Source organism: Lampris incognitus, chromosome 20 (genome assembly GCF_029633865.1).
Source record: "Lampris incognitus isolate fLamInc1 chromosome 20, fLamInc1.hap2, whole genome shotgun sequence".
Taxonomy (NCBI): domain Eukaryota; kingdom Metazoa; phylum Chordata; class Actinopteri; order Lampriformes; family Lampridae; genus Lampris; species Lampris incognitus.
In genome coordinates, this window is record NC_079230.1 from 24,050,411 (window position 1) to 24,076,509 (window position 26,099).

Here is a 26,099-nt window from a genome sequence, read left to right on the forward strand (position 1 = left end):
TACAGTGGCAATTTATTCTTTAATTTAAACTTTCCTTACCCCCAAACATTTTTCTCCAACTTGAAAACCCTGTCTCGACTTTTTCCACACGCAAACCCCTCTCAAAATGTGTACCCATGAGCACACACACACACACACACACACACACACACACACACACACACATTCACACTACTGGGAGTCCTGACACCAGGAGCTGAACCAACTGCGCTGTTAAGACAATAGTAAGTAATGGACGCTGAGGCCATATTCACATCGTGGTTGCGTCAACCAGGAAGCCCACCGCCGTGTTTTGCGTTAAGTGTAGCAGCCGAACCTGTGTTTATCCAGAAGGCTAAAGGCACACAGTACCTTCGATTCAAGACCCACTTGGAGGACATTCTCCGTTCACAAGGTTTTGCCAATAAAGTTCGATTGTAACCCACGTTCTGGGTTGTAAGATGTTGGATCGAGAAGAAAAAAAAAAGAAAAGAAATAGAAAAACTGTAAATCGACTCCGCAGGACTCCCAGTGAGATCCAGTCCCTCCCATCCCACCCCCCTTTTCCAAATCACAGGTAACATAGACTAGTATATATATATTTATATAATATATATATGTGTATCTATATATAATTAAAAAAAGAACAAACACTGATTTCAGAAACGATCAGGATCACTTGTGGATGAAGTGGAGGGGACAGAGGAAACCAAGCCCGTTTAATCACTTTGGGGATTTATGTCGAATGTGTGTGTCTGTGTCTGTGTCTGTGTGTGTGTGTGTGTGTGTGTGTGTGTGCGCGCGCGCGCTCAACTGTCAGTCATGGAGATCAGCAACGTCCCCTCAAATCCAATCAAACTGGGCCTGGTCAAATAATGAAAGCACCCTTGAAATGAATTTTAATCCGGCGGTTATAAGAAACCAAACCCGCCGTTTGTCCTTTAGAGGAGTCTCCGGCATTAACGCATCGTTCAGTTCAGCAATTATTCGTCCCCGTACAAGATGAAACGACGAACTGACCCAAAAACGCAACTGCCAATGTAGTGCTTGACTAACGTTTAACTGTGGCCCCGCGAGAACTGGAGGACAAACTGAAGCTGCAACACTTCCTAGTGGGAAAAATGTCAGGAAATCACATTTTGTCCTACTGTTGGTGAACGTGGCTGTTGCCCTCGATGTAAAGAGGGGCCACGCGGGCTAAACTTAGGACGACTTAAGAATCGGGAGGGGAGGAACTCGACTCCTCTCCGTCCCCGGCCTCTTCATCCACAGTGTCTCAACATTGAGCCGCCCGCCAAAAACAGCCTCACAAAGTCACCGAAAGCAAAACAAAAAGCAAAGAAATGTTTTTTTCCTCTATTCTTACGCACACAGAATAGTTAACCTTTTTTTTCTTTTCTTTTTTTAATCTTAAATAAAGTTGAACAGCGAGTCCAAATAAAGTGAAAACTCGTGTACACGTCAACTACCAGAAATGGGACAAGAGTTGCCGAGGAGTGGAGGGGATGCAGACTTCAACCTAAAGCTCGATTAAAAATGCATTTTAACATTTGCTACTCATGCAAATTATAACAGAAGCAGCAATGCCAAACTATAATCCCTCATCCACAGACAGCCCAAATCCTCCTAGAGTCGAAATCGAAGACAGATTAAACATTCTGACAGTAATAACTTTTTTTCCCCGTAGAAATCACAATATCATCTGGAGAAGAAAAAAAACAAAACAAAACAAACAACTTTTTGCTTTTTGTAGTATGAGTCTTTAAATGGAGATGGACAAAAATGATGCTGGTGGATGTTGTCATGACATCTTTTAGGTTTGTGTTCGGGCTGTGAGAGGAGAAGAGGAGAGGGTGATGGGTAGATATAATGGATATGTCCCGAGTGATGTTAATGAGAGGCGATGACGCACAAGAGATCGCAAGAGTTTCGTTCGCCTTGCGTGCCAGCTTCTCTCTCTCTCTCTCTCTCGTCTTGTTTCCCCGTCTGTCGGCGTCTCGGTGTTCTTTAGCTACTTCGTGCCGCCGCCGCCGCTGCGCGTTTCAAGGGCTGTGGCCAGTGACAGCCCGCCGCGAGGACGACGACTTATTCACCAAAGTACCACGCTGTAGTGAGTCTGAACCTTCGTTTCTCCTCCGTTATGACCCAAAGGCTCGTATTTAATAAAGAAGCCCCCCCCATCCTCTATAAAACAACCCCCAAAACTGACGACAAATGTACATTTACAAAAACAGGAAAAGGGGGTCTTAACAAGGTACGCCTTGATAAAATCCACAACAAAGTTCTGGCTCAGCCCTACCACCTCCTTTTTTTTTTTCAAGCTTATGCTTTAGGTGATAAATATAATCCACTTGTAGCTTTTCAAAGGCTTTTGGCAATACTTTCCAAAAACAGCCATACATCCAACACTGAACTGAAGAGAGAGAGAGACTGGACGCAGCGAAAGATCGGGTAAACAGGAACAGTTTCCCCCCCTCCTCAATACGTTCACCACAGCTCCCTCTCGTTTTCGTTCCTTGCCACTTGTTATAAGTCTGCTCCAACATCCCTTTGGAAAATTAAAAACAAGCCATTGTAAAATTCAAAAAAGGCAGCCTTTTCCTCCTGGCTAAATAAGTTCAGTCTATCAAGTACAATTAGTAGTAGATTTTATCTTGGGGAGGCCGGGGGTCAGGGGTTGGGGCCTGCTCCCGAAGATGGTTGGAAAAAAAAAAATTTTTTTTTCAGAAAAGGACTTCCATGAAATTAAAAAGAAATTCACAAGCAGGAGTCTCTGATGGAAGCAGAAGAACCATCACCACCTCCTCCGGTGGGGGTTAAAGGAGGCGCCATCCTTCAGTTGCCCACCCACAAATTGAGGGGGTGGGGCATTTGTTTGTGATGGGCAGTAAAGGCGCCTGCCTCTAGTTGCCTCCCCTTCTCCTCAGCAGCTCAGTTGTTCTCCTCGTCACTGTCGTCGGGGCTAATGGCAGGGCTGTAGGTGGGGGAGGTGGGGCTGTACCCAGGGGAGGTGGGGCTGTAGGTGGAGCCTTTGGGACTCGTCGGCGAGTAGGTAGGTGAGGTTGGGGAGTACTTGGGTGAGGTCGGGGAGTAGGTGGGGGACGTTGGAGAGTATTTGGGGCTGGTCGGGGTGTAGGTCGGCGAGGTGGGCGAGTAGGTGGGCGATGTGGGGCTGTACTTGGGAGTCGTCGGGGAGTAGGTGGGGGAAGTGGGGGAGTACTTCGGAGATGTGGGCGAGTACTTGGGCGAGGTGGGCGAGTATTTTGGGGAGGTGGGGGTGTACTCTGGGGAGCTGGGGCTGTAGGAGGGCGAGGTTGGGGTGTATTTGGGGGAGGTCGGGGAGTAGGAGGGTGAGCTCGGGCTATAGGAGGGCGAGCTTGGCGTGTATGTGGGTGACTGCGGGGTGTAGCGTGGGCTGGAGGGGGAGTAGGATGGGGAAGTGGGGGAGTAGGAGGGTGAGGTGGGGGAGTAGTTGGGGCTGGTTGGGGTATAGTTGGGCGACGTCGGGGAGTACGAGGGCGATGTGGGAGAGTAGGAAGGCGATGTTGGGGAGTAGCTTGGGGAGGTGGGCGTGTAGTTGGGCGAGGTGGGGCTGTAGCTTGGCGAGGTGGGCGAATAAGAAGGAGAGGTGGGGGAGTATGACGGGGAGGTGGGCGAGTATGACGGGGAGGTGGGCGAGTAAGAAGGAGAGGTGGGCGAATAAGAAGGGGAAGTGGGCGAGTAGGATGGGGAGGTGGGGGAGTAGGAGGGGGAGGTAGGGCTGTAGCTTGGGGAGGTGGGTGAATATGACGGGGAGGTGGGCGAGTATGAGGGCGAGGTCGGGGAGTAGGACGGTGAAGTAGGAGAGTAGGAGGGAGATGTGGGTGAATAAGAGGGGGAGGTCGGGGAATAGCTGGGGGAGGTGGGTGAGTAGGAGGGGGAGGTGGGGCTGTAGTTGGGGCTGGTAGGGGAGTAGGAGGGTGAGGTGGGGGAGTAGGAAGGCGATGTAGGGGAGTAGCCAGGACTCTGCGGGGTGTAGCCGCCCGGGGAACGAGGCTCGTACGCCGGGGAGGTGGGCGAGTAGTTGGGAGACATCGCCCCACCTGGAAAATCAATAAGGAAAAAAATCATTTGATGAAAAGATGTTAAAAGTTTCTTCTTCTTCAGATATTTTTGTTGGGCCAACAAAATTTGCATATACGAGGAATTTCATATAAAACAGAAAGGACAGGGGAGGAGACTGTAGAAGTAGCAAAAGTGTCTAAAAATAACAGTGTATCCAATAATGTCTACAATGTCTACAAATCTTTAAACATAAAAAGAGAAGGATTACAGGGATTTAGAAAACTAAGTTTTCTTCACTCAAAAGAGCAAAATCAGAAATATTATCAAAAAAAAAAAAGTTGCAAAATGGGGAAAACATATTTCAGTGCGACGTTGCCTTCCTGTTCTGTAGCTAAATGATATTTAACAGATACAGGTGTCCACTAAGAACATGACAGAATTTAAATACAGCATCTCACCTGGAGAGGGGATGTATGGACTTGCTGGGCCTGGAGACCCAGGAGAGCCCGGGGTGGGGGACCAGGCCGGGGAGTAGCCTGGAGAGAAGCCACTTGCATCGGATGCTGCACTGGGCGAGAAGCCGGCTGCTCCAGGTGTCATGCCACTTCCTGGAGGTCGAAGTGCGAGAGTGAGCAAATAAAAACCGACGGAAGATGAGACATATGACGTTGGACATATACTCACCAACACTGGGGGACCACGCGCCGTAGGCAGGGGTCGCTCCTGTGTTCCATGGGGTCATGGCTGGGGACATGCCGCTCATAGGACTGGGCGCTGAGCCGAAGAACATTCCAGTAGCTACAGATCAGATGCAGAGAGAACATCAGTGTCACTACTGTCCTATCTGAATTCATGATGGAAGGATTAAACTGGGCTACTGATGAACAAATACATCATGAAGAAAATGTCACATAAGACATAAGTTTATTCAATTGTCCTGTACCCATTAGGTGGATGTGAAGGCGCTATCGCCCAAAGTACAATAGTAGTTTCCCTGCTACTTACGTCCTGCCACACTGATGCCGGGTATATTTGTTGGGATCTCCATGCCGTATTTACACTTCTCAGCATCCAGCAGCAAGTCAAAGCAGCCTGTCCCGGCCGGGGCTAACTGGCCCAACATGATGTTCTCAGACACACCCTTCATCGGGTCGTTTTCACCGTGGGATGAAGCCTCCATCAGCACATCCACCTGGGAGGGGAAGAGAGATAAAGCAATGTAAGAATGAAAATAAAATTTAAAAAAAAAAAGGAAAGAAAAAAAAAGGGTGGGGGGGGGGGGAGTCTAGTTTCAAATCTTCTTTGTTGGATTACTTGTATAGTTAAGAGTTTCAGGGACGGGCAATATGATCCATAAAGGGCCGGTGTGGGTGCAGGTCTTTGTTCCAACCAAGCAGTTACACACCTGAATCTACAAATTGAGGTCTTTAGCAAAGACTATTGGTTGACTAAGAATCAGGTGTGTGACTGCTTAGATGGAACAAAGACCTGCACCCACACCGGCCCTTTCTGGATCGTGTTACCAATCCCTCGATGGCAAACCAGTTGGTAGAGGTGTGAAGATGTTGCGTCAGATTCAAAACAATTTCATGTTTTATAGTTCTGAAAAAGGCATTTGTTGGGAAGCCCAGCCTCTATGGGCACACAGCATAGATTTTGATTGTACTGAATTAGAAGCTCCCTCAGCCTACTTCAATTAAAGCCTTTGTATTAATTGAATATCCTCCTCTCACCGTCTCCTCGAAGGAGCACTTCATAAGAGGTCCCGTGTCTTGACGGTTGATACCGTGACGTGTGATGGCCATCAGGTGGCCTCGACATGTCATAGTGTCACAGAGCAGGGCCAGGTGGCGGTAGTTGACGTAGGAACCGTCAAAGGAAATGACGTGGTACAACTCCCTCTCCAGAGCCTTCCGCACAGCCTCGATACCAAGCACCTGCAGGAACCAGAAAGCAAATACGTTTCGTGGGGAACTGCTGACAGTGGAAACAGTGGACATCAGTTCCTAGGGCAAGTCCTATTTGGTTGTTCAAAAGACTGGTAGAAAGGCAAGAGGCAACTGAGAGTCTGCCATCAGGGTGCAAAAACAACCTCACTGAATGGCTTAAGGCTGAAATGATTGAGCTTTAACTTGCTTGCAAACTTGACTTGATGGAATTTTATCCAAGGACATTGTTTTGTGGCATCTTTTTCTCACCTTGTTTTTACATTTCTCACTGTTGCTGATTTTATCTGGCATTTTTCTCCTAATTTTTGTTAAGCATTTTATAACTTTTCAAATTATCCCAATTATTATAAGCCATTGAAATGACGAGAGTGAGAGACTATCTTTGGCTGGGTGTTGTGTACCGTGAAGATCTCCACGATGTCGTTGGAGGTGGTCCTGACGGGATCGACGTCTTTCTCACTGAGTACCCTCATGAGGCCCACTCCGTCTGTCTCAAGGATCCACTCCTGTAATGCCTTGAATTCACCATCCTCTGTAATGATGATCTTCTTCTTATTGTCGGTCTGGGGCAAGTGCATGTACACCTACAGGAACAGGACAGAAGTTTGACCGCTGATTAACAACCCTGGAACATCATCTGCTGCCATCTCTCATCAGGTCAGCATTCATACATGAATTTTTCTGTTCATTTCAGGATGTATACAAGTCAGTCTTCCTTATTACCTTGCTGATCTGCTCGATGCCCTGCAATGTCATGTCTGTCAGCATATTGGACTCAATGCATCTCAGGAAGACATCATCGTCCATCTTGTCCACAACCTCTTCATCCTTGGGAAAGAAAAATGTTAAATAATGTTAAAAAAAAAAAAAAAGACTGCCAAAAGGATAATAGCATTTGAATGATTATTGCACTTCTTAGACTATGGTTCTTCACCTCTTGGAACTTGTTTTCATCACTGTTCATAATTCTGATTCGCAGAACTAGCTTTTCAGCATTGTCGTCATTGAAGATACAGTTCAGGTCATCTCCGAAACCTGTCAAAGCAGTAATGACGCAAACATTAAAGAAAAAAATACACACATAACATAGTATAATCCCCAACCCCCACCCCCAAGGAATGAATAAATACATGTCGAGTAATGGACCTGCATTAATCTTTTCAGCAATCTGCTCCATAGTCAGCTTGCGATCGGTCATGTGTTTGCGGTCGAGCTCAATACGCAGCAGCCAGGGTGAAATACGTGACACATCAAAGTCGGGCATCTCATAGTAGACGTTGACCCACTCCTGATCCTCTGTCACCACCGTGCTCTGGGGGTTGGGATCATAGTAGATGGCGGTGTTGGCTGTCACCTGGAATTATAAAACAGATTTTAGTTTTTAAATCTCCGTTGACATTAGTTGGACATTCTGATAATTTCTTAAACAAGTTATCTCAACTTGTCACTTCCCGAAACATCTGTATGGTTATAATTTAAATAAACAAATAAGACTGAAGGAGGAACCGTTTAATTTTGACTATGAACTATACAGCGTGAGCCTATTTCAGTTCTACAGATCACCTATCTGGATGTCTATCTCTTCAAGCCCTGTTACAGCCCCTCCTGCCATCCTCACCTTGCGCAGAGTAGTGTGTTCCAGTCGACAGAGGATGTCCTTGGCCCTCTCGGCATCACGGGCCGCCTGGCCGAGCAGGAACACTGTCAGCGAGGGCGTTTTGGGCCTCTTTGAGATGTTGATCAACTCCTTGAGACGCGGCACACCCAGCGTGACGTTCTTGGCAGACACACCGGCATAATGGAAGGTGTTGAGGGTCATCTGTGTGGCAGGCTCTCCCAATGACTGGGCAGCCAGGGCTCCCACCATCTCACCTGGGTGAGTCTTGAAGAAGGGAAGATGAGGGATAAGTGGGGGAAGATGTGCTATATTTGTTTTCTTACTGCTATTAGTTGATAAAGGGTAGGAAAAAAAAATCATCTTATAAGATAAATAGTGGGGTATTTATTCAAATAGAATACGAACCTATATTTTTTGTCTGAAAATGTATATGCTAAATGACCGTCATACAGTTTGTCTGATGCTGTCCATTTGCTTCTACCATATCCCATACTGTATGGTAAGCTTATACCATAAACTTACAATAGACTGGTTGAACCGGGTCTCTATCTCTCCTAGCAGCCAGTCAAAGGCCTCTGTGGAGAGACGGAACTCCTCGGTCATGCGTTTGGAGCAGAGTGTGGAGCGCAGGTGGATGTTGAAGAGCAGCGTGGCATTCTGTTGGGCCTGCCTGCTCAGCGGGTCATCGCCATTCACAATCACCAGCTTCTTACTGAGGTCATGGACGCCTGGGGAAGTGGTCAGAGCAAAGCCCATGAATGGTTGATGAATCAACATTCATGCTGCGCTTTGCGCATTAACTTTTTAAATTTAATTTTTTTCCACAAAATATTTTTCCAAAGCTTTTAAAAAGGCCATGGATGAATGAGGTTATTTTAAGTTTTCGTGCAGAACAGTGACTAAAAATACAGAACACCATAGCAGCCTGTGAACTTTTATGAAAACGTCTGCCCTATTTTTATATTATTTGTTTCTATTGCTAAGAATTTGACTATTTCAACATTCCAACCATTCCACCTTGTGGCAACAGTTTTTTTTTTTAAGTTAATTTTCACAATATTATTGTAGCCAATGTCACATAGCTGGCTGTCAAAGCACAATCGGGCCAAACTAGACTGTGATACTGTTAAGTGATCCTTCCTTCTCTAAAAACACCGTTCCCTTCGCTCTTACATAACCTGCATATACAGGCCAGGAAGCTTTATATAGCTGTAAGTTCTTGAGGACAGGACACCATCGTCTAGCTATAATCCTATAGCCAGTCATTTGTCCTCCAGCATTCCTGGGACTAATGATATGGTGGAGAAAAAGTGGGAGAGGCAACACTGCCATTTTTGTCAATGGATGACTTTTAGATTTAAGTAGTTTAAAATGGCTAATAACAGATTGCTTTTTTACTCGGTTAAAAAAAGGCAGTTTGTCTGACATACCCTCAACCACCCGTAACGGATTGAGATCGGTCGGGGTGCGAGTGTTGATCCGGAAGATCTTCTGGGCGTTCCAGATCATCCTGGCCAGGTTGCACGGCAGCACCACCTTCAGGTGAAGAGGAAGATTGCATGGTCATCAAACTACCATTCATCATACTTATACACACTAGTGCATGAATGTAGAAAGCAAGACTGCAGGAGTAAAGGCCTGAGAAAGTGTGACCGCAGACCTTGTTGTCACCAGTAGGGAAGATGGCACGAAGGATCTCTCGGTCATCCCTCATCTTCTCAAACTCCCTTTCTAAAGCACTTTGCACGTGGGCATTGGTCATCACGTCTTTCACCACATCCTCCTGCAGGGTGCGTCTCAGTGACCTCTCGTTTGTGCAGTCGAACTTAAACCTAGACAGATTAAACCGTGGATAAGACTGGGAAGCCAATGTCCATGCACTGTGAGCTGTGGTTAAGACGGTCAATGTTGCATAGCACTGTAAAGGATTAAGGTAACAGTTGAATGTGTTTGGTAAGGCAGTAGTATTGTCAAGGCCAGCAAAATCAACTCTCACCCTGTTTTTCCCCACACTATTATTAGAAATCAGTGTAAAAGAATGTGGTTTAGAGATGGATGGATTGCATTTATATAGTGCTTTTCTTGCTGCAATAGCCACTCAAAGCGCTTTCAAAGCTAATCAGAGATCAATTCCTACCATTTCTAGATATGCAAGTTTGCTTCATAGCCTGTTTACTTTGTAACAGTTGACACATATTCCAGTTTCACTCATTGTGTTTATTTTTTTTTTTAAGTAGTTAAACTAGTGGCCTGTCCAGGGTGTCTCCCTGCCTGCCGCACAATGACTGCTGGGATAGGCTCCAGCATCCCCATGACCCTGAGAGCAGGAGAAACGGTTGGATAATGGATGGATGGATTTATAAACTACACCGCAAATCCTACTGAATGCCCCCCCCCAAAAAAAAGAAAAGAAAAAAAAGAAAAGAAAAACATGTGCTTGGATGTCTTGGGAGTGAGTCAATGAATAGCTCTCTTCAACTCATCCGTCCCTCATCCCTGTGTGTGTGTGTGTGTGTGTGTGACTGTATTCTTGTTGCTCACTTCTTCTCGAAGGCCTTGTTGGAGGGTTTGAGTGTGGCCATGTTCTGGAACTCTACAGCCTCCCCAGCCAGGCCATCCTCACCGTACCGCAGCTGCACCACCTGGTTGATGGAGTTCCTCACTGTGGCATCATATTTCACCATGACTGACTCCATGGACTTGATCAGACGACGCTGGATGTAACCTTGTTAGAGAGACAGAGCAAGTGAGAAATGGTGAAACCAATGGCCTCCACATTACAGCCCAGCCCCACCCTCCCATTTTCAGATTACTATATAAAAGAAAGCAACCCCCCATCTCACATGTTTGCTATACACATCTCCAAAATATCAATCCCTTTTTACATCAAACCTCACTTTTAACTTTACTCACTGCCTTGTCAATTCCCAGCTTCCCTGACTTACCAGTCTCGGCAGTTTTGACAGCCGTGTCGATAAGTCCCTCTCTGCCTCCCATGGCGTGGAAGAAGAACTCCGTTGGCGTCAAGCCGGCCAGATACGAGTTCTCTACAAACCCTCTGCTCTCGGGGCCGTAATCATCTTTGATGAAGTGAGGCAGTGTGCGGTGCTTGAAGCCAAAGGGGATCCGTTTGCCCTCCACGTTTTGTTGCCCTACCACAGCAATAACCTGGGAGAAGAGGAAGTGTCAAGCAGTGCGAGTTGTACACCTTTGCATGCTGCAACCAAGAGCCAAAGCTAGAGAAGGGAATAGTCTCATATCCAACAAAACAGGGCTGTAAAGCAATTGACTGACAACTTGTATTTTGTGAGGTCTAACAGATGGAACAAAACACAAATGTTTTAAGGGAAACATCTCCCTAGTATGATAACCTGAAATGCCAACCATGCCTCCTACCTGTGAGATGTTAATCTTTGAACCCTTGGAACCAGCTACCACCATGGACTTAAAGTTGTTGTATTCAGACAGGGACTTCTGAGCAGAGGATCCCGTTTTGTCACGAGCGTCATTGAGTATGCGGTTGACCTGGTTCTCAAAGGTCTGCCTCAGAGTGTTACCAGGAGTCGGCTCCAACTCATTGTTATGGGCTTTCTCAATAACCTGGAAGGACAAGACACAGTTAAGTGTTAAGTCTGAACACAGTTTAACAGAGTGACCATTTTTATAATTTCCAGTTCAAAAAAAGTAAATTTTGTTTTGGAGAAGTTAAATGCAAGGTTTTTTGTCAGTGGACATGAAATAAGCAAGCCATTACCTCTATCACATCCTGTTTGGCTTTCTTGATTGTATTCTGGATGTCAAGGTATGTCTTGGCGTCAGCAATGGAGTCCCCGATACCAATGGAGTGCCCTGGATAAAAGGTCAAGAACCGTAAATATATGATACAAGTGTGATAAAGAGAGTATTAGGTCTTTTTTTAGATGCTTAGCATCCATTTTTGGGGGGAAAATACCACAAGTTCAAAAATACGATATTGCTAGAATATAGAGAATTATGTCTGAAGTGATTATGAATTGAACACATTATCAGCCAAAGACCAAGTTGCCTGCTGTCCTTGATGAAGCACCCAAACTGGTCTTGAGAAATTAAAAGCTATATGAAACAAATAATTGCAAATGGGTGATTAAGGGGCTGCAGTCACAATGGTAAACTGTAAAGAGTTTCTGTTTCTTTGTGTTGTTCTCATACCCTCAATGAGCAGCCAGTTGTTGACCACAGTCTGAATGTTTGAGTAGAAGAGCCTGGTGACATCATGGCCCATCTCCAAGTAGGAGATGTGGACCAGGGAGCCAGCCGAGGTCCCAAGAGACTTCTTACACAGGATACCCATGATCAGCTCGCCATTCTCCACAATAACCTGAGTAAAAAAAACAAACAGTATATATTGTTTAATCTTTGGTATCTTGCCATTATTTTATGCACGTTAGGAGACTTCTGGCACAAAAGAACAGTAAGTAGAGTAAAATAAAGCACAGCAAAAAATACTAAAAATTAAAGGAGAGTAACCTGTTCATGCAATAATTTCTTATCATTCAAACCAACACTTGGAAAGAGAAACAAGTTTTGGGCTTGTTCTTGGCTATATTTACTCTTCCAAGACTGGAAGAGTAAATATAGCCAAGAATTCAAGTACACTTTAGCCAGAGCACTTAAATTGCTGAACACTCTCTAAGGGAGCCGTTAGGAGAGTTGTTCGCTTAAAAAAACTACTTCCGATTGAATGAAAGGTGCTTTCTCTTCCATTATTCTTTTGATACTAAATGGTGGACAAAGAAGGTGTTGATGTTCAAACATGGGCTGAACGAGGTTTTCCACTTTCAATAGTCACTTTCATGTTACTGCCATATTAAATCAAGACTTGTTGATTTTAGGTTAATCTGACTCGGTACCTTGGTGTCTCCCGGTGAAATGTGCTTGTAAGGCCCGTTGTCCTCCTCATCGGGGTGGGTGCTGTGAGTGCGGATGACGTTGATGTGTCCCGGAATGATGAGGCTGAAGATCTGCTTGCCCGTCCACAGAGGGCGGGGCTTGAGGATGGCTGGCTGGGGCACCTTGCCATCCCACGTGGAGAGGAACATGAGCAGATTCATCACCTCGCCCTGTAGTGGGAAAAGGACAGGGTGAGTGGACAGACACCTAACAAAGTTTGTATTTCAACTGGTGTGATGAACAACTCATTTTGTTTCATAAGACAAAAATATGCATTTTATAAACTTGCACTGAACTTAATATTTTACGTTGTTTTCAGCTTATTCAAAGGCCAGTTGTTTTCTGTTATATTGATTTATTTGCTAGATTTATTCTTTCTGATCACATTCTATTCTATGTAAAATACTAACTACTATGAAAAATACTGTACAAACACTATTTCCTTCAAGAAAGGCCTAAAAACTCTATCCATGTATGACAAGAGACAAATTTATCGAGTCCATTATTTGCATCACTATTGGTAAAGTTTATTTTATAATCTACCTCTTGCACGCTTACACTAATTGCATTAGAAATTACATTCCTATTTGGCTATGATATTAGTACTATTGAGTAGTCTAAAAGATAGACACCTAGATATCTGCTAATTGCTGATTCTTTTTAAGTAACTTTGGATAAAACATCTGCTAAATGTAAAAAAGGTGATTATCGCCATTATCATTGCTGTGGGTGGAGAAGAGTGTCAGGAGTGATTTGTGACAGAAGGGAACCAGCAAGAGTTGAAGGGAAGGTTTACAAGATGGTAGCGAGACCAACTATGTTATATGGTTTGGAGACGGTGGCACTGATGAAAAGACAGGAGGTGGAGCTGGAGGTGGCAGAGTTGAAGATGCTAAGATTTTCATTGGGAAGTGATGAAGAAGGACAAGATTAGGAATGAGTATATTAGAGGGGCAGCTCAGGTTGGATGGTTTGGAGACAAAGCAAGAGAGCCAAGATTGAGAGGGTTTGGACATGTGTGGAAGAGAGATGCTGGGTATATTGGGAGAAGGATGCTGAATATGGAGCTGCCAGGGAAAAGGAAAAGAGGAAGGCCAAAGAGGAGGTTTATGGATGTGGTGAGGGAGGACATGCAGGTGGTTAGCGTGACAGAGGAAGCTGCAGAAGACAGGAAGAGATGGAAACAGATGATCTGCTGTGGCGACCCCTAACGGGAGCAGCCAACAGTAAAAAGTACAAAAAGTAGTAAAGCAAAGTACTGTTTAGTCCACCTTACCCTCTCTAAGAAAACATCCCTCTTAGTGAATTTGCGCACAGCTGTGAGGGTGTCCTGCACAATTCCCATAACGGGCCGGTTGGACTGGGGCGTGACAATCATGCGTGGCACCATGGCGAGCTCCTGAATCTCTGCCTTGGTCTCAAGGGACTGGGGCAGGTGGAGGTTCATCTCATCTCCATCAAAGTCAGCGTTGTATGGGGTGGTCACACTGGAAGTGGGGGAAAGGACACGAGTTACACCTGTTTATATCAAATCAAATTTTTGGTCAAGAAGCCTATAAATCATGTATAGCTAAGTTTTGTTGGATGTTATGCCAGCTCTAAAAAACATCAGAGGTAGAGGGTGAGCCTCTAAATATTTTAGAATTTACATTACTTTTAAGGAAACTTAAGTCGTTCTAAGCACATTAGTAGCCACTGTATAAAAGCCATAATTTCACTTGAGGATATTTTTCACTGTGGTTAAGAATACTTCCCTGACACTGTTATACTTGGTACTGACTGCATTAATTTCCTAACCAGAATAGTAAGATCTTCCTCTTGGGTACTACTGCCATATTTACAAGAAAATGGGACCAATTTGTCACAGCCAAGAGGAATAAACAAATGTAAAGAAGCCTTGTAAGGCAGTTTTCTTAATCTTGCACCTGAGGTTAAGACGAAAGGTGGACCAGGGCAGGATCCGAACCCTATGCCCCATCATGGACATTTTATGTAGTGTGGGCTGTCTGTTAAAGATGATGATGTCTCCATCACACATATGTCTTTCCACCTATTAGAAAGTGAAGAAAAGTATAGTGAGCTCACTAAAACATGTAATGAGTAATATTCAAAAGAATAATAATTCTAGTGATACTTCTTGACAGAAAATCTGACTATAAATGTATTTTCACCTTATAGCCAATCTGTAGATGAAGGTCACTTGGTTTGGGGTGGAACCGCAAGTCAATTCTGTCCCCGTTGTCACGGATGATATATTTGGCGCCTGGGTATTGGCTGTTGCCTCTTCGCACCAGTTCTTGTAACCTGTAAGTCACCAGAATGTATTCGTGCATTAGATGACATCAAATTCAGTTAAGAGCAGATAAGTAAACCTCAATTAACAAAAGAAGACTGTTTGCTGTACCTATCAATATTGAAAGGTGTGACAATTTCTGGGAAAGTCATGTTGGCTGCAATGGATCGTGGGACGCCAACTTGGTCAATTTGTAGGTTGGGGTCAGGGGTGATGACAGTTCGGGCAGAAAAGTCCACACGCTTTCCCATCAGGTTGCCTCGGACTCGTCCCTCTTTTCCCTTTAAACGCTGTTTGATGGATTTAAGGGGTCGGCCCGATTTCTGCATTGCCTGAGAGAGGAGAGAGAATAAAATTGATCATTTTCAAAACTTTGTAACCATAAATAAAATGTGCAAAACAGCGAAGAATACAAAAAACACGAAAGCAACCGAATAGAAGTAGTGACAGCATATATATAGCTATATATATAAGTACCCCTGCCCTGTTGCATAATTTGATGGAAGGAATACCGAGAGTACCCGATAAATGTGTGGCAGCCAACGCTGAGTTTTAACAGCCGAAGGGTTTCGTACTGTACAGCCCAATTCTGCACCTATTGCCTTCAGTTCTCGCCTGCTTTTAGGACTGAAGAAATATGTTTTTCACACAAGAAAGGTCATAGACTTTCTCAATCATTGGCACTGACCTTTGAGTGCTTAACATTGCCAGTTCCAGACAATGAGGTATACAGTGGAAGGACAGGACATATTCACCTATATCACCTCTGAAACGTGCCCCTATTCCTCCTGTTGCACCCATGTTAATGCTTGCACCATCTGCTCCAAAAGTTTACTCATTTTGTGTATCCACCAGTTTGTATTGGGTGGATCTGCATTTTCAAGCAGTGACTTGATAGTATTTAGGGGTGTTCCTTCTGCATGACTGTGATCAAGTTTAGCCAACCCTACTAGACGGGTCACAGCTGTTCCATCAGATAAGTGCCTACAGTATACAATAACATTGTCTTTTCCTGAGACATCTGTTCCACAATCAGTTATAACAGGGATGTAATTTGCTTTTAAAGTCTCCTCCAGCACACTGCTGTATCATTATCACATCTTTGATAGGTCCATGCCATTCTTCTTCATCAATAGAATCGAGAGCTAAACTTTGTGAATGGTATTTCTTCCACTGCAATAATGTAGACTGTGTTGATTTTATTTTCAATTCCCTCATCTCTTTTTCTGTGACTTTATCACCAGCACGTTGCACTGCTTTCACTATTGGGGTGGCACGAGGGGCAGACCAAGCAATGACACAATCCCTGGAGTTAACTTTTTTTTCTATCACCATGCTTCTTCACGATTTCTTTTTTAAAATGACTTGAACCGGTAATGAAGTTTTAATCTCTTGTCCTACTTGAGCAAATAATGTGCAGTACATTTTCTTCTTGTCATAACGTAGCCGGCGAATTCTTGTAGCCAAGCTGATTTAAAATGTCTTGTAGGGATGGGAGCCGCAGGGACAGGAGAGGAAGACTCCACTCACTGCGCTTAGTTATCATCATCTGTAAAGGACTGCACACTGACTGAATCGGGCTGGGACGACTCAAACGTCACTTGAGAACTTTCACTGGTCGAGTTGGTCTCGACATCGTCAGCATCCAATGTAGAGGAGGCTGGGTTTGGACAGGCAGGGAGTGAGAAAAAGTCTGATATTTTTCGTTTGCGCATTTCATTTTCTTGCCAGTTGGCTAATGTTAGCTAACTACGCAGGTAGCGACATCTATCTTCTAAGTACAAACTCCATCGGACTAAACTACATCAAACTAAATTTAAAACTGTTCATAAAGTTAACCTTTCAAATTTTTAACACGATAAATGTGACGTTAAACTATCTTCAACCACTGTTTCTGTTCATCTGTACAACCGATGCTTCAACCACTGCAGGACAGGAGTGCAGAGACGTTTGTGTATTGGAAACCGTACAGGAGTTCACGTGATAGGTCAGGTAGATGCAGGCGCAAGAGGAGATAAGAGTTCAGTACACAAATTAAACATATGGCCATCTCTTTTCTTTTTTTTGCTTGTGGGTAATGGTGGCCACTGTTGACTGGCAGGAAAAAAAGGATCACAAAATTAAAAAGTTAGTTGCATTGGCAACCACTTTAGTTGCCATCTGGAGCCCTGAATTAACATTACACAGCAGTGACATTTTCAAAATTCACACCGAGGTGAAATCTGTAGCTCAACCCATTCACCATAGTCAAGTGTAATAACTCAAGCATACCCTGGGCAGGCCTGGCAATTCATTGTCCACCATGGTGGCTACATGGAACTGGAGCAGCTTGACGTCTTCGGCAATGACGTGAGCTGCAGCACCACTTTGCTCATTCCTCCTCAGCTGGTTGTTGATCTTGACAATGTCAGCCAATTTATGTGTCAAATCATCCTTGAAAAGAGAATGCATCGATTACCAATGCTGCCAGTGCTGGTTAATCAATAATACTACACATTTGATCTTCATCATTTTATACAACTTCAGCAGACTGTTTTGAATTTTAGCAAAGTAAAAAAAATTACTGAAATAGCCTGCATCTCCTTACTTGGTTTCGAGCGGAGCCCTGCATGATTACAGCAGGCCTGACTGCCAGAGGAGGCACAGGCAGCACTGTGACAATCATCCATTCAGGACGGGCGTACTTCGGGTCCATGCCCAAGATGATATCCTCATCATCTGAAATACGCTTAAAGATCTCATGCACACGCTCAGGGCTCAACAGGATCTTTTTCTCCTGGGAGTCCTCATTGACGTGCTTCCACTCAGCATACAGCTCCAGACCGGAGCGCCGGATACGGGGCTGGTAGCGCCCACAACCACCATGGCCCTGAGTGGAGTCAAAATACAATATGTGAAGAGACAGGAAAATATGAACAGTAATTAGAAAGTGCTATGAAATTACTGATAGGCAACTGACAAATGTCAAATTTTGCCCAAGTACCTTCTCCTTAGAAATGTCCTCCTCGGTCTCTTGCTGTTCCACTCCAAACTTGTTGTCCATCTCCTCCCCTCCCTCACAGATGTTTTTGCCTTTACACAACTCATACACATGTGTCAGGCGCTTTCTGGGCTGACCTTTAGATTTAGATAGGATGTCTTTGATCTTGGGATTATTCTGGAAACAAAAATAATATAAAATGTCAGAAAGTGTTTTGTCCATACTTTATGATTTGGGCAAAGGACATACGGCATGTGTACTAACCGCATCCACTAACAGCTTGGAGCAAAAGAAGCAGACACATCGGAGAATCTTCATGATTTTTGTTATGAAACCGACGTGGAAGACTGGCTTTGCCAGCTCTATGTGTCCAAAGTGTCCCGGGCATTCTGTCATGTTACCTGAAGGAGAAAAATCCTTATTAACGACACAAATTAAGATTCTAAGTAGGAAATGGATCAACTATGTATTGTAATATAAAAATATTAACACCATGCACCTGCACATGTCTGACACTTTCCAGATCTTTCTATGACCCCTTGTCTTGGGTCCATAAGGCCACCAAGTTTAGGACGCCCTCCTTCTGTGGTTTCAGGGTATTTGATTCCCCCTTCTGTAACAGACATCCGTTTCTGGAGAAAAAGCCACCATATATGTAAGTGGACATTCGAACAAATTGACACCAGCACAAGGACTCATTATTTTTATCCCATTGTTGGATAATCAAATATTCAAATATTCTTAAAATCTGATAAAATGAAAACCTAAAATATAATTTTCCCCACATATGGAGAAAATCAAATGTAAATATTTTCCAAATCAAATTCAGAAATTTGCTTCACTAGTCAGTGTTCTTTGTGTAACAATTTTTTCCTTTGAAAAAAAACATGCATAGCACTGAGTTTATTATTATTACCACCACTTTTTATTAATGATTGTATAATCAGTCAACAATACAGTGTGTGAATGCAACTTATGACAAATGGTAGATAGGCGGCTTTGCCCATAATGAATAAAGATGTTTCTTGTGTGTAGGTCTACATCTAATATACGACATAAAAAGGGGGGTTTAATTCATGTAATGGCCTGGATCAATTTCGTAAATGAGTGCTTAAAAGTTTTGTCAAACTTCCTGCAAACATGCTACTACAGTTAGCTCAAGCTCCACAGAGCTTGACATTGCTAGCTAGGCTAGGCTAACTGCTAGCATTTTCTTAGTAAACAAGTCGTGTCCGTTACCATCAATATGAAAAAAAAACTCTAAAGATTAGTCATGAAACTGTAAGATTAAATGTGTGTACGTTCAGAGAATGAGTCAGTACCCGACCCCCAAAAGAAAACCTACAAGCTCATCTGGGCTGATGATGCCGAACTGCACTCTCCTGATGAGGCGCAATGGGCATGCGCTGTCGCCGGAGGGTGGTCCATGCATCCTGTCTATTCAAAGAGACGCGTCCTCCCTCGGCACGCCGCTTTGTGAGAAGGAACAGCCCGAAAATGGCACCAGGACTCCGGCCAGACCGCCAACGGTGACCAGACTGTCTCCGGAACCGGTATCCCAAAGACCCTTGTTGTTTATTACCCTAGCAACCGTAACTGTTCACGTTTTTATTCCTAGCTAAGCTGGCCACCAGCTGTCCCCCTTCTCTTTCCTTATCTACACTCCGGAGCGCTCTCAGCGCTTATGAGTGTGAGACTGAGCAACGCTCGTTTATAAAGACTGGGTGTTCGCTACAGGTTTACACACGGACAAACACAGGGACCGGATACCGGGGAGGCGGGCCATGGCTTGCGTAGTAAAACGCTTATTGGACACGCAGGACAGCTGTATGAATAATTTATTTCTTTGCACGTACAACCAATTAGAGAGCACGCATATTCCTTCCGCGAATGAAACCCGAAGGCGGGCATTAGTTCGGTGTAAGCGTTTCCCCACTGGCTAGATTAGAATAGAGGCGGTCGCCCAGGAGTAATTTTCGTTGTAAAATATACATATTTAATTTAGGAACTCATGATTCGCCTCTTTCCTTATTAATATGGAGCAGTGTCGGAGAACTGACCAATAGCCGCCGTGGTAACTATTAATATAAATGTATAATCATTAATCCCGCCCCTTTTCCGATTTGTACCGAGTTCGGCCGATGTCGGTTTCTTCCCTCTGAGCAAAAATAAAAAAAATCCGTGTTCTCCCGTTCGTCTCACGCTGGATCAGCTTCGGCTCTAAGAAAAGAAGCTCAACGCAGAGGCCTACGAAAACCTGAGACGGAAACCTCGAAAAAAATACCTTTTATGAAATGGTTTTTCAACGTTAAATGGTCTCAAGTAGGGGTGCCCGCTGTGCTCTTTTCGATACTTGTCGAATATTTCTTTTTTAACGGGGGATTTTTTCAATTTTACGGGACTTTGCTGCAATCCTCGGACTTGAGTATGACTCCCTGCCCATCCGTGGACAACGATTCCCGGACGTTCTGTTAGCAAGGTCCGGGGAACACCCAAATGTTGTTAAGATTGGTTATTTGTGCCTAAGATTCGTGTCGTATTCGTTTTGAGAAGTCGTTGGTGTTACGTGGTTGATTTTATTTAGAATTTATTCGTTGATTTTTATCTTTTCGTGCGTATTTTGAGTTCCTGTGATCTAAACTTGAACGCTTCATTGTAGGCCTCCAGCCTTTGGCGGTAACATTAAGGAAGTTAAAAGGACGGTAGTATGCCAGTCCATCGGGTAATAACTGGGTAATTACCCGGCGATTTGTCAAAATGGTAATATATAAAGCAAAATGTTTGATGATTTATTGACACAAGTCCCTTTTTTGACTGCACTACTATGGAGTCTGTCAAGACGTTATATGGCCGACAAAATGACTCGAAAGATTTAGTCGTTTGGTCTGCATTTTTGAAGGCGCTAATGCGTTATGTTGATGCCGATGTTACCGATTAAACGCTTGTCTTGCGCTGCTAAAATAACCGAGGCGTTTAAAAGTGGCTATCGTGACGGTCTACATTTTACGGTTATTAACGCTAAGACAGCCTCTGCCCAAAATATCCTCGGTCTTGTCAATTAAGCTAGCTTTTAGGTTAGGTTATAGTGTCGCCAAATCTTCTGTCATTTTGGTGAGAACCTTTTGTGTAGTTTTTATTTTTATTTTACCTAACTAACGAAGCCGTCGTTTATCGAGCACTTGGAGTTACCTAATAGTTAACGTTGGGTTTGCGAAGTCCCGACTCCGCAAATCCAACATGGCGGGCAGACGACGTTATTAACGAGAGGGACGGAGTCTGGAAGCTTCTTGTTGACTAACCTAGCCAGAGGCTAACGTTAGCTGTCCAACGTCAGACGATATTTGGGGGGGGGGTTGAAAACGAATATTATGATACCAGTAATAGAAATTGAGCTCGGCTAACAACAGATTTGAATTATATTCAAGTGTTTGGGCCTCTTGGATGCTTGTGAGTCTTCGCCGTTCCGTTAGATTCGACTCGTACTCCCTCCCATCCCTCTTCCTACTCCCATGTCAGAATCGGACATCTTTGCAGTTCACAACTAGCCAGTTACTCTTCAGTCTTGCATTTATCCAAGCTGCATATAAGTCTGTTGCATGTATGGTATAGTTTCTACACATGTGAATGTATGGATTTAAATATGTAGAAGATCGTTATATTTTAATTTTACCGGTACAGGATATGGCAACAGATTACCATACGCAGGACTATAAAGAATTTTACTAAGCTTTTGTGGTTAGCTGGTCAACCGCATAGCTCTTGAGAGATTTAACCATAGGGGAGCCAAATAACGTGTAAACTCGTGTTTACACGTTATCTGACTCAACTCTTTTATGGTATTGAACTCTCGAAAGGGTTCAATACCGTAAAAGCTCTGGTAAAGCTTTGGCACTAATCTTGTTTTGATGGACAAGGAAATTGCGCTGGCATGTTACACAATAGATTAATCCTGCGAACCTTAGCTTCTTTAAGTTGAATCCACGCGAATAAAGCAAGTAGTAGTTAATTGTTGGCGTTAATGGACATCTATGAGTACAAAGATAGGGTATCACTGGGCAAAATGTCCAGTTGGCTTCATGTAGAAATTTTGTGTTGAGATTTGCAGTGTTTACCTCAAGTTGTTCGCTTGAGGTGCTTATTAATGAATGGGGGGGGGGGCTGACCTGTTTGTGTTATCTGTTTTACTGTCATGTGTGAATGAAATTCTTACCCTGCTATTTCCCCTCATGAATAACTCAGGCAAACAAATAATTGCTGTCGTGTTTTATTTTTCCCTCTGTTTTTAGATCAAGATCTCATCCTTTTTAACAATTGTACTTCCCTAATCCTAATAAAGAGACTGAACCCATTTTAGTTTGTTTTTTTGTGTATCTGTGTGGGCGGGGGGGGGCGAACTGAGATGATGATGTTACACGTTTGTATCCATGTTTTCTTGAAATTTGTTGCCATTAACAGCCTTAGTACTGTGGCTGTTTTGCTATCATCAGGACCATGCCTCTGCCATAATTTTACTGTATCATAACCAGTAAACCACATTATATCATGTGGATGGCAGTATTCGAGCCTGAAGAGATGTCACGTCTGTCGTGTCCCCGTCACCCCAAGTTGCTTGTTTTGAGCGACTCTCGTCTTAAAACGTCCGTACTTGTGGTACCTTCTCTTTTTGAAACGCGTTAAAGGTAAGGGTAGTTGGCCTGCTCCATACAATGGAGTCTTTATTGACTAGTTGTCGCCCTCCTCTGGCTCACTGAGAATGACACGTCCGAGAAGAAGTTGCACAACCACATTGTCAATGCGGAAATGCATTCCAGGAAGTTGACGGTCCTGCGCCCTCTACTGCTTGAGAATGTCAATGCGTAGGGGCCTGTTAACTGGCGGGTCACATGGCTTCTTTGACGGAAATTCAGAATATATTTTATTTTGCTTACTTGGTCCTTCAGAAGTCACCACACAGTTGGGAGATAGGGAAGATGTACCAAGTTCGCCTGCCACCCATGTTTCTGGATCAACGCTGATCGCAGCGACATAACCATTGTCACTGAAATTGATGTTAATCATCAGTGCGATTCAGACGTTACACTCTGGTAGTAGGCCCTAACCACATTACTCAAAGCTTACCTTTTATTACACAGCGACCCAAACTAAAAACGACATAAATGCGCATACGAAGTAGCGGCCCCCCCCCCTCCCCAGAACCGTATTGAATATTTGCCACTGCAAAATCGATCAGCAATGCAGCATCGGAACAGCAGGAGAAATGAAATAAACAAAAATTAAATAAACAACAGGATCGTTGGCTAATCAGTGCGATATAAAAATAAGAAATTTAACTCCACAATTGAGGGTTTTCGTTGCTTTTGCGTTTTGTACCCCTTGAATGAAGCTAAATTGGTTCTTCAGTTTCTACTGTTTTCACTGTTATTCCGCTTACGTTAATGAATTAAACATTTTCCATAGATCGGCGGCAGTTTATGTGCCACGCATTTCTTTTAATGACGTCATCTGTTGCGCAGCTTGACACCCCCCCCTCCCTCCCTCCATACTCTTGTCTGGCCCGTCTGGGACGTCAGGTTGAATATGTCATGAATGGTAAACCCTGTGAGCTGAAAGTCAGGCCTTGCTGAATGAATATCTTCTGTTCAGCTGGATCCTGACTGGAGCTACCGGTGAGCTGGCGCAAACGGCTTGTTGGTGGCTGTCTAGGGCAAGTTATTGACACGGATTTACTGCCGTCAGACGAGGGCAAGCCACATGGCTCTCACCATGATGTGGTTTTGTCTACTGCAGATGGGAGCTTACGCTGTGATCTAGTTTATATGTGTTATTATTTTTTTTGTTTCTATCCATGCACTTTTGCATTGACATTTTCAGCTGGGGAGATCCCATGTCTGTCGTCTACGCGTTTGTTTGTGAGTTGTTTGTTTCCCTTGCAGAGAATTTCGTTGTGGGAAGGGGTGATGAGTCTCTTATCCAGGGGGAGCTCTTGTCTGGTGATGGGAGCGTTTGCCTGGCTGTGTGTGTGTGTGTGTGTGTGTGTGTGTGTGTGTGTGTGTGTGTGTGTGTGTGTTTGTGTGTGTGTGTGTGTGTGTGTGTGTGTGTGTGTGTGTGTGTTTTAAGGCGGGTGAGGGGGAGTGTGGCGGTGGTGTGTGAGTGTGTCTGTGTGTGTGTGTGTGTGTGTGTGTGTGGGTGGGTGGGTGGGTGGGTGGTTGGGTGGTGGGGGTGCTCACCAGCACAATAATAAAAGAGGCAGAGAGAGAGACTGAGAGAGAGAGAGAGGCAAACGTACTAGCAGAGAAGAACGAAAGCATGGCGTTGCTATTTATTTTCAATCTGCATTACAATCTACAAAACCCACACTGCATGCACGTCTTTAGTCATCACAGACTTAATAAGCGAGGGGATAATTGATAGCCCACACAGGGTACAGCCCAGATGGAGTCGCCCATGCCTTTAATGTACACTTACGCTGCGTGAGTTAAGCAGGAATGCGAGGTAAGATGCAACGTAAATGCAGGGTTCACCTGCTCTTCATCAGACTGCCGGCCTAACAATCGATGTTTGTATCGTCCCCCAAGTTAGAAACCCAAACCCAGTCAGCTCTGTGCCGTTGTCCTCCAACCTGACGCGCCAATCAGAGGTAACAGATTGACCTTTGTGGGCTATAACTTTCAGGTATGGACAGGATGTGGACACCTGCCTGTAATATTAGCCTCGTGTGCGACGTGACCCAGGAAGCTTTGAGATTTAATTTTGTTTGTTTGTTTGTTTGTTTGTGTCTAGTTTGTTACGCAACTCGTTCACGTGCACGATTCCACAGTGAACTTTTATCACAGCAGCAACGCCGTTTCTAGCGTATAGGATGGATTTCCCCTTAGGTTATGCACCAGGGAGTTGTTTTGCATTTATAGAAAAAAAAAAAGAAAAGGGGGTGACGTGGGCTGAGAGGCATCCTCTCTCTCTAAGAGGCTATTGGAACAAGCCGGCCCATTTCTGCTCGCAGAGAGAATGTCCTGTTCTTTTGGTGTTTGTTTTTGGGTGATGTCAGCCCCTGCCAAGCGTCTCCATCTTTCTTTTTATATTTCCTTTCATCATCCGTTCAACTCTTGTCATTCCCATCGCCTCGGTCTTGCACCGGGCCGCTTTTTCAAAAGGAAAAGTGTGCGGCTCACTTCGGGGGGGGGGGGGATTGGTGAGCATTTTCGGGGCCTCTTTAATCAGCCAGAGTTTCCGACTCCCCCAAGAGGACACATCAATCGGTGGTTTTGTTTGAGATCTTCAATTTGTGAAGGCGCTCGTCGTCTCTTCCTGGAACTATCTGGGTGCTAAATTAATTGCTCTTGATCCCACCTCGCGTTGCAATCGGCTTAGTACTAATCTGGGGCTCTCGCGGCACAGCCAAGTCTGGCCCGGGAGCTGTGCCACACAGGCCTCAACTGCCCCCATACTCCAACCCCTCCCCCCACCCGGCCCCGGGGGTGGGGGGTTGCCCCCTGGCACCATCTCTCTCCTATTCCTGTCCTCGGCTCACTTATCGACATTTACTAACTTATTCAGGATCTTCTCGTTTCTTTCCATTTTTGACCCCCCCTGCGCACACACACACACACACACACACACACCTGTCTTCCCCTCCTCATCTTTCTCCTCCTCCTTCCTTCTGCAGTCCTCGCTCCACTGTCACGAGTCGGCTTGTCTGCTGTCTCACCAGCCTTCCCTAATTCTCTGAACATTTCGATCCAAGCTCGCTCTCTCTCTCGCTCTCGCTCTCTCGCTCTCTCTCTCTCTCTCTCTCTCTCTCGCTCTCTCTCTCGCTCTCGCTCTCGCGCTCTCTCTCTCTCTCTCTCTCTCTCTCTCTCTCTCTCTCTCTCTCTCTCTCTCTCTCGCTCTCTCTCTCTCCCTCTCGCTCTCGCTCGCTCTCTCGCTCTCTCTCGCTCTCTCTCTCTCTCTCTCTCTCTCTCTCTCTCTCTCTCTCTCTCTCTCGCTCTCTCTCTCTCTCTCTCTCGCTCTCTCTCTCTCTCTCTCTCTCTCTCTCTCTCTCTCTCTCTCTCTCTCTCTCTCTCTCTCTCTCACCGTGACCCCTGTCTTTGCAGCCTCCCTAGCCTCGTTTCCCTCCGTCCTGCACAGGACAGGCCACATGCTGTCCACCATGGCTCTCCCCTGGCCCTAAAACTATCTCTCCTCCTGCCTCCATTTTTCTTTTCTTTCACCTCCTCCCGCCTCCCCCCCCCCCACAAAAAAATCGTTTCTTTGCTGTGCCACCGTTGTGTTTCCCTCCCTGGCACAGCGCCAGTGCCCCTGACCATCTGC

The 26,099-nt window shown here is 44.8% G+C and overlaps 1 protein-coding gene across 1 annotated transcript; it reads right to left on the minus strand.

Annotated features, from left to right (window-relative positions):
- Window positions 1-544: 544 nt before the first annotated feature.
- polr2a (RNA polymerase II subunit A) lies at window positions 545-19,461 on the minus strand. Its single transcript, XM_056300473.1, has 29 exons — window positions 19,138-19,461; window positions 18,292-18,424; window positions 18,057-18,193; window positions 17,796-17,969; window positions 17,400-17,681; window positions 17,084-17,245; window positions 14,924-15,144; window positions 14,691-14,823; window positions 14,445-14,569; window positions 13,796-14,006; window positions 12,480-12,689; window positions 11,779-11,947; window positions 11,345-11,439; window positions 10,987-11,190; window positions 10,536-10,758; window positions 10,132-10,315; window positions 9,251-9,422; window positions 9,021-9,126; window positions 8,113-8,318; window positions 7,591-7,854; window positions 7,119-7,326; window positions 6,907-7,007; window positions 6,696-6,800; window positions 6,374-6,556; window positions 5,757-5,960; window positions 5,029-5,215; window positions 4,708-4,821; window positions 4,482-4,631; window positions 545-4,061 (listed from the first exon to the last, which is right to left on the minus strand). The coding sequence occupies exons 1-29, from the start codon at window positions 19,222-19,224 to the stop codon at window positions 2,911-2,913; spliced, it is 5,901 nt and encodes a 1,966-aa protein (XP_056156448.1). The 5' UTR covers window positions 19,225-19,461; the 3' UTR covers window positions 545-2,910.
- Between the last annotated feature and the right edge of the window lie 6,638 nt (window positions 19,462-26,099).

Excerpts from the sequence above, each read along its gene's own strand:
- polr2a (XM_056300473.1), bottom strand. The coding sequence starts at position 19,224 with ATGCATGGACCACCCTCCGGCGACAGCGCATGCCCATTGCGCCTCATC. Across the intron at positions 18,194-18,291 it reads AAAGTGTCAGACATGTGCAG|GTAACATGACAGAATGCCCG; the intron begins GTGCATGGTGTT and ends TTTCTCCTTCAG. Across the intron at positions 15,145-17,083 it reads AATTGCCAGGCCTGCCCAGG|GCAATGCAGAAATCGGGCCG; the intron begins GTATGCTTGAGT and ends CTCCTCTCTCAG.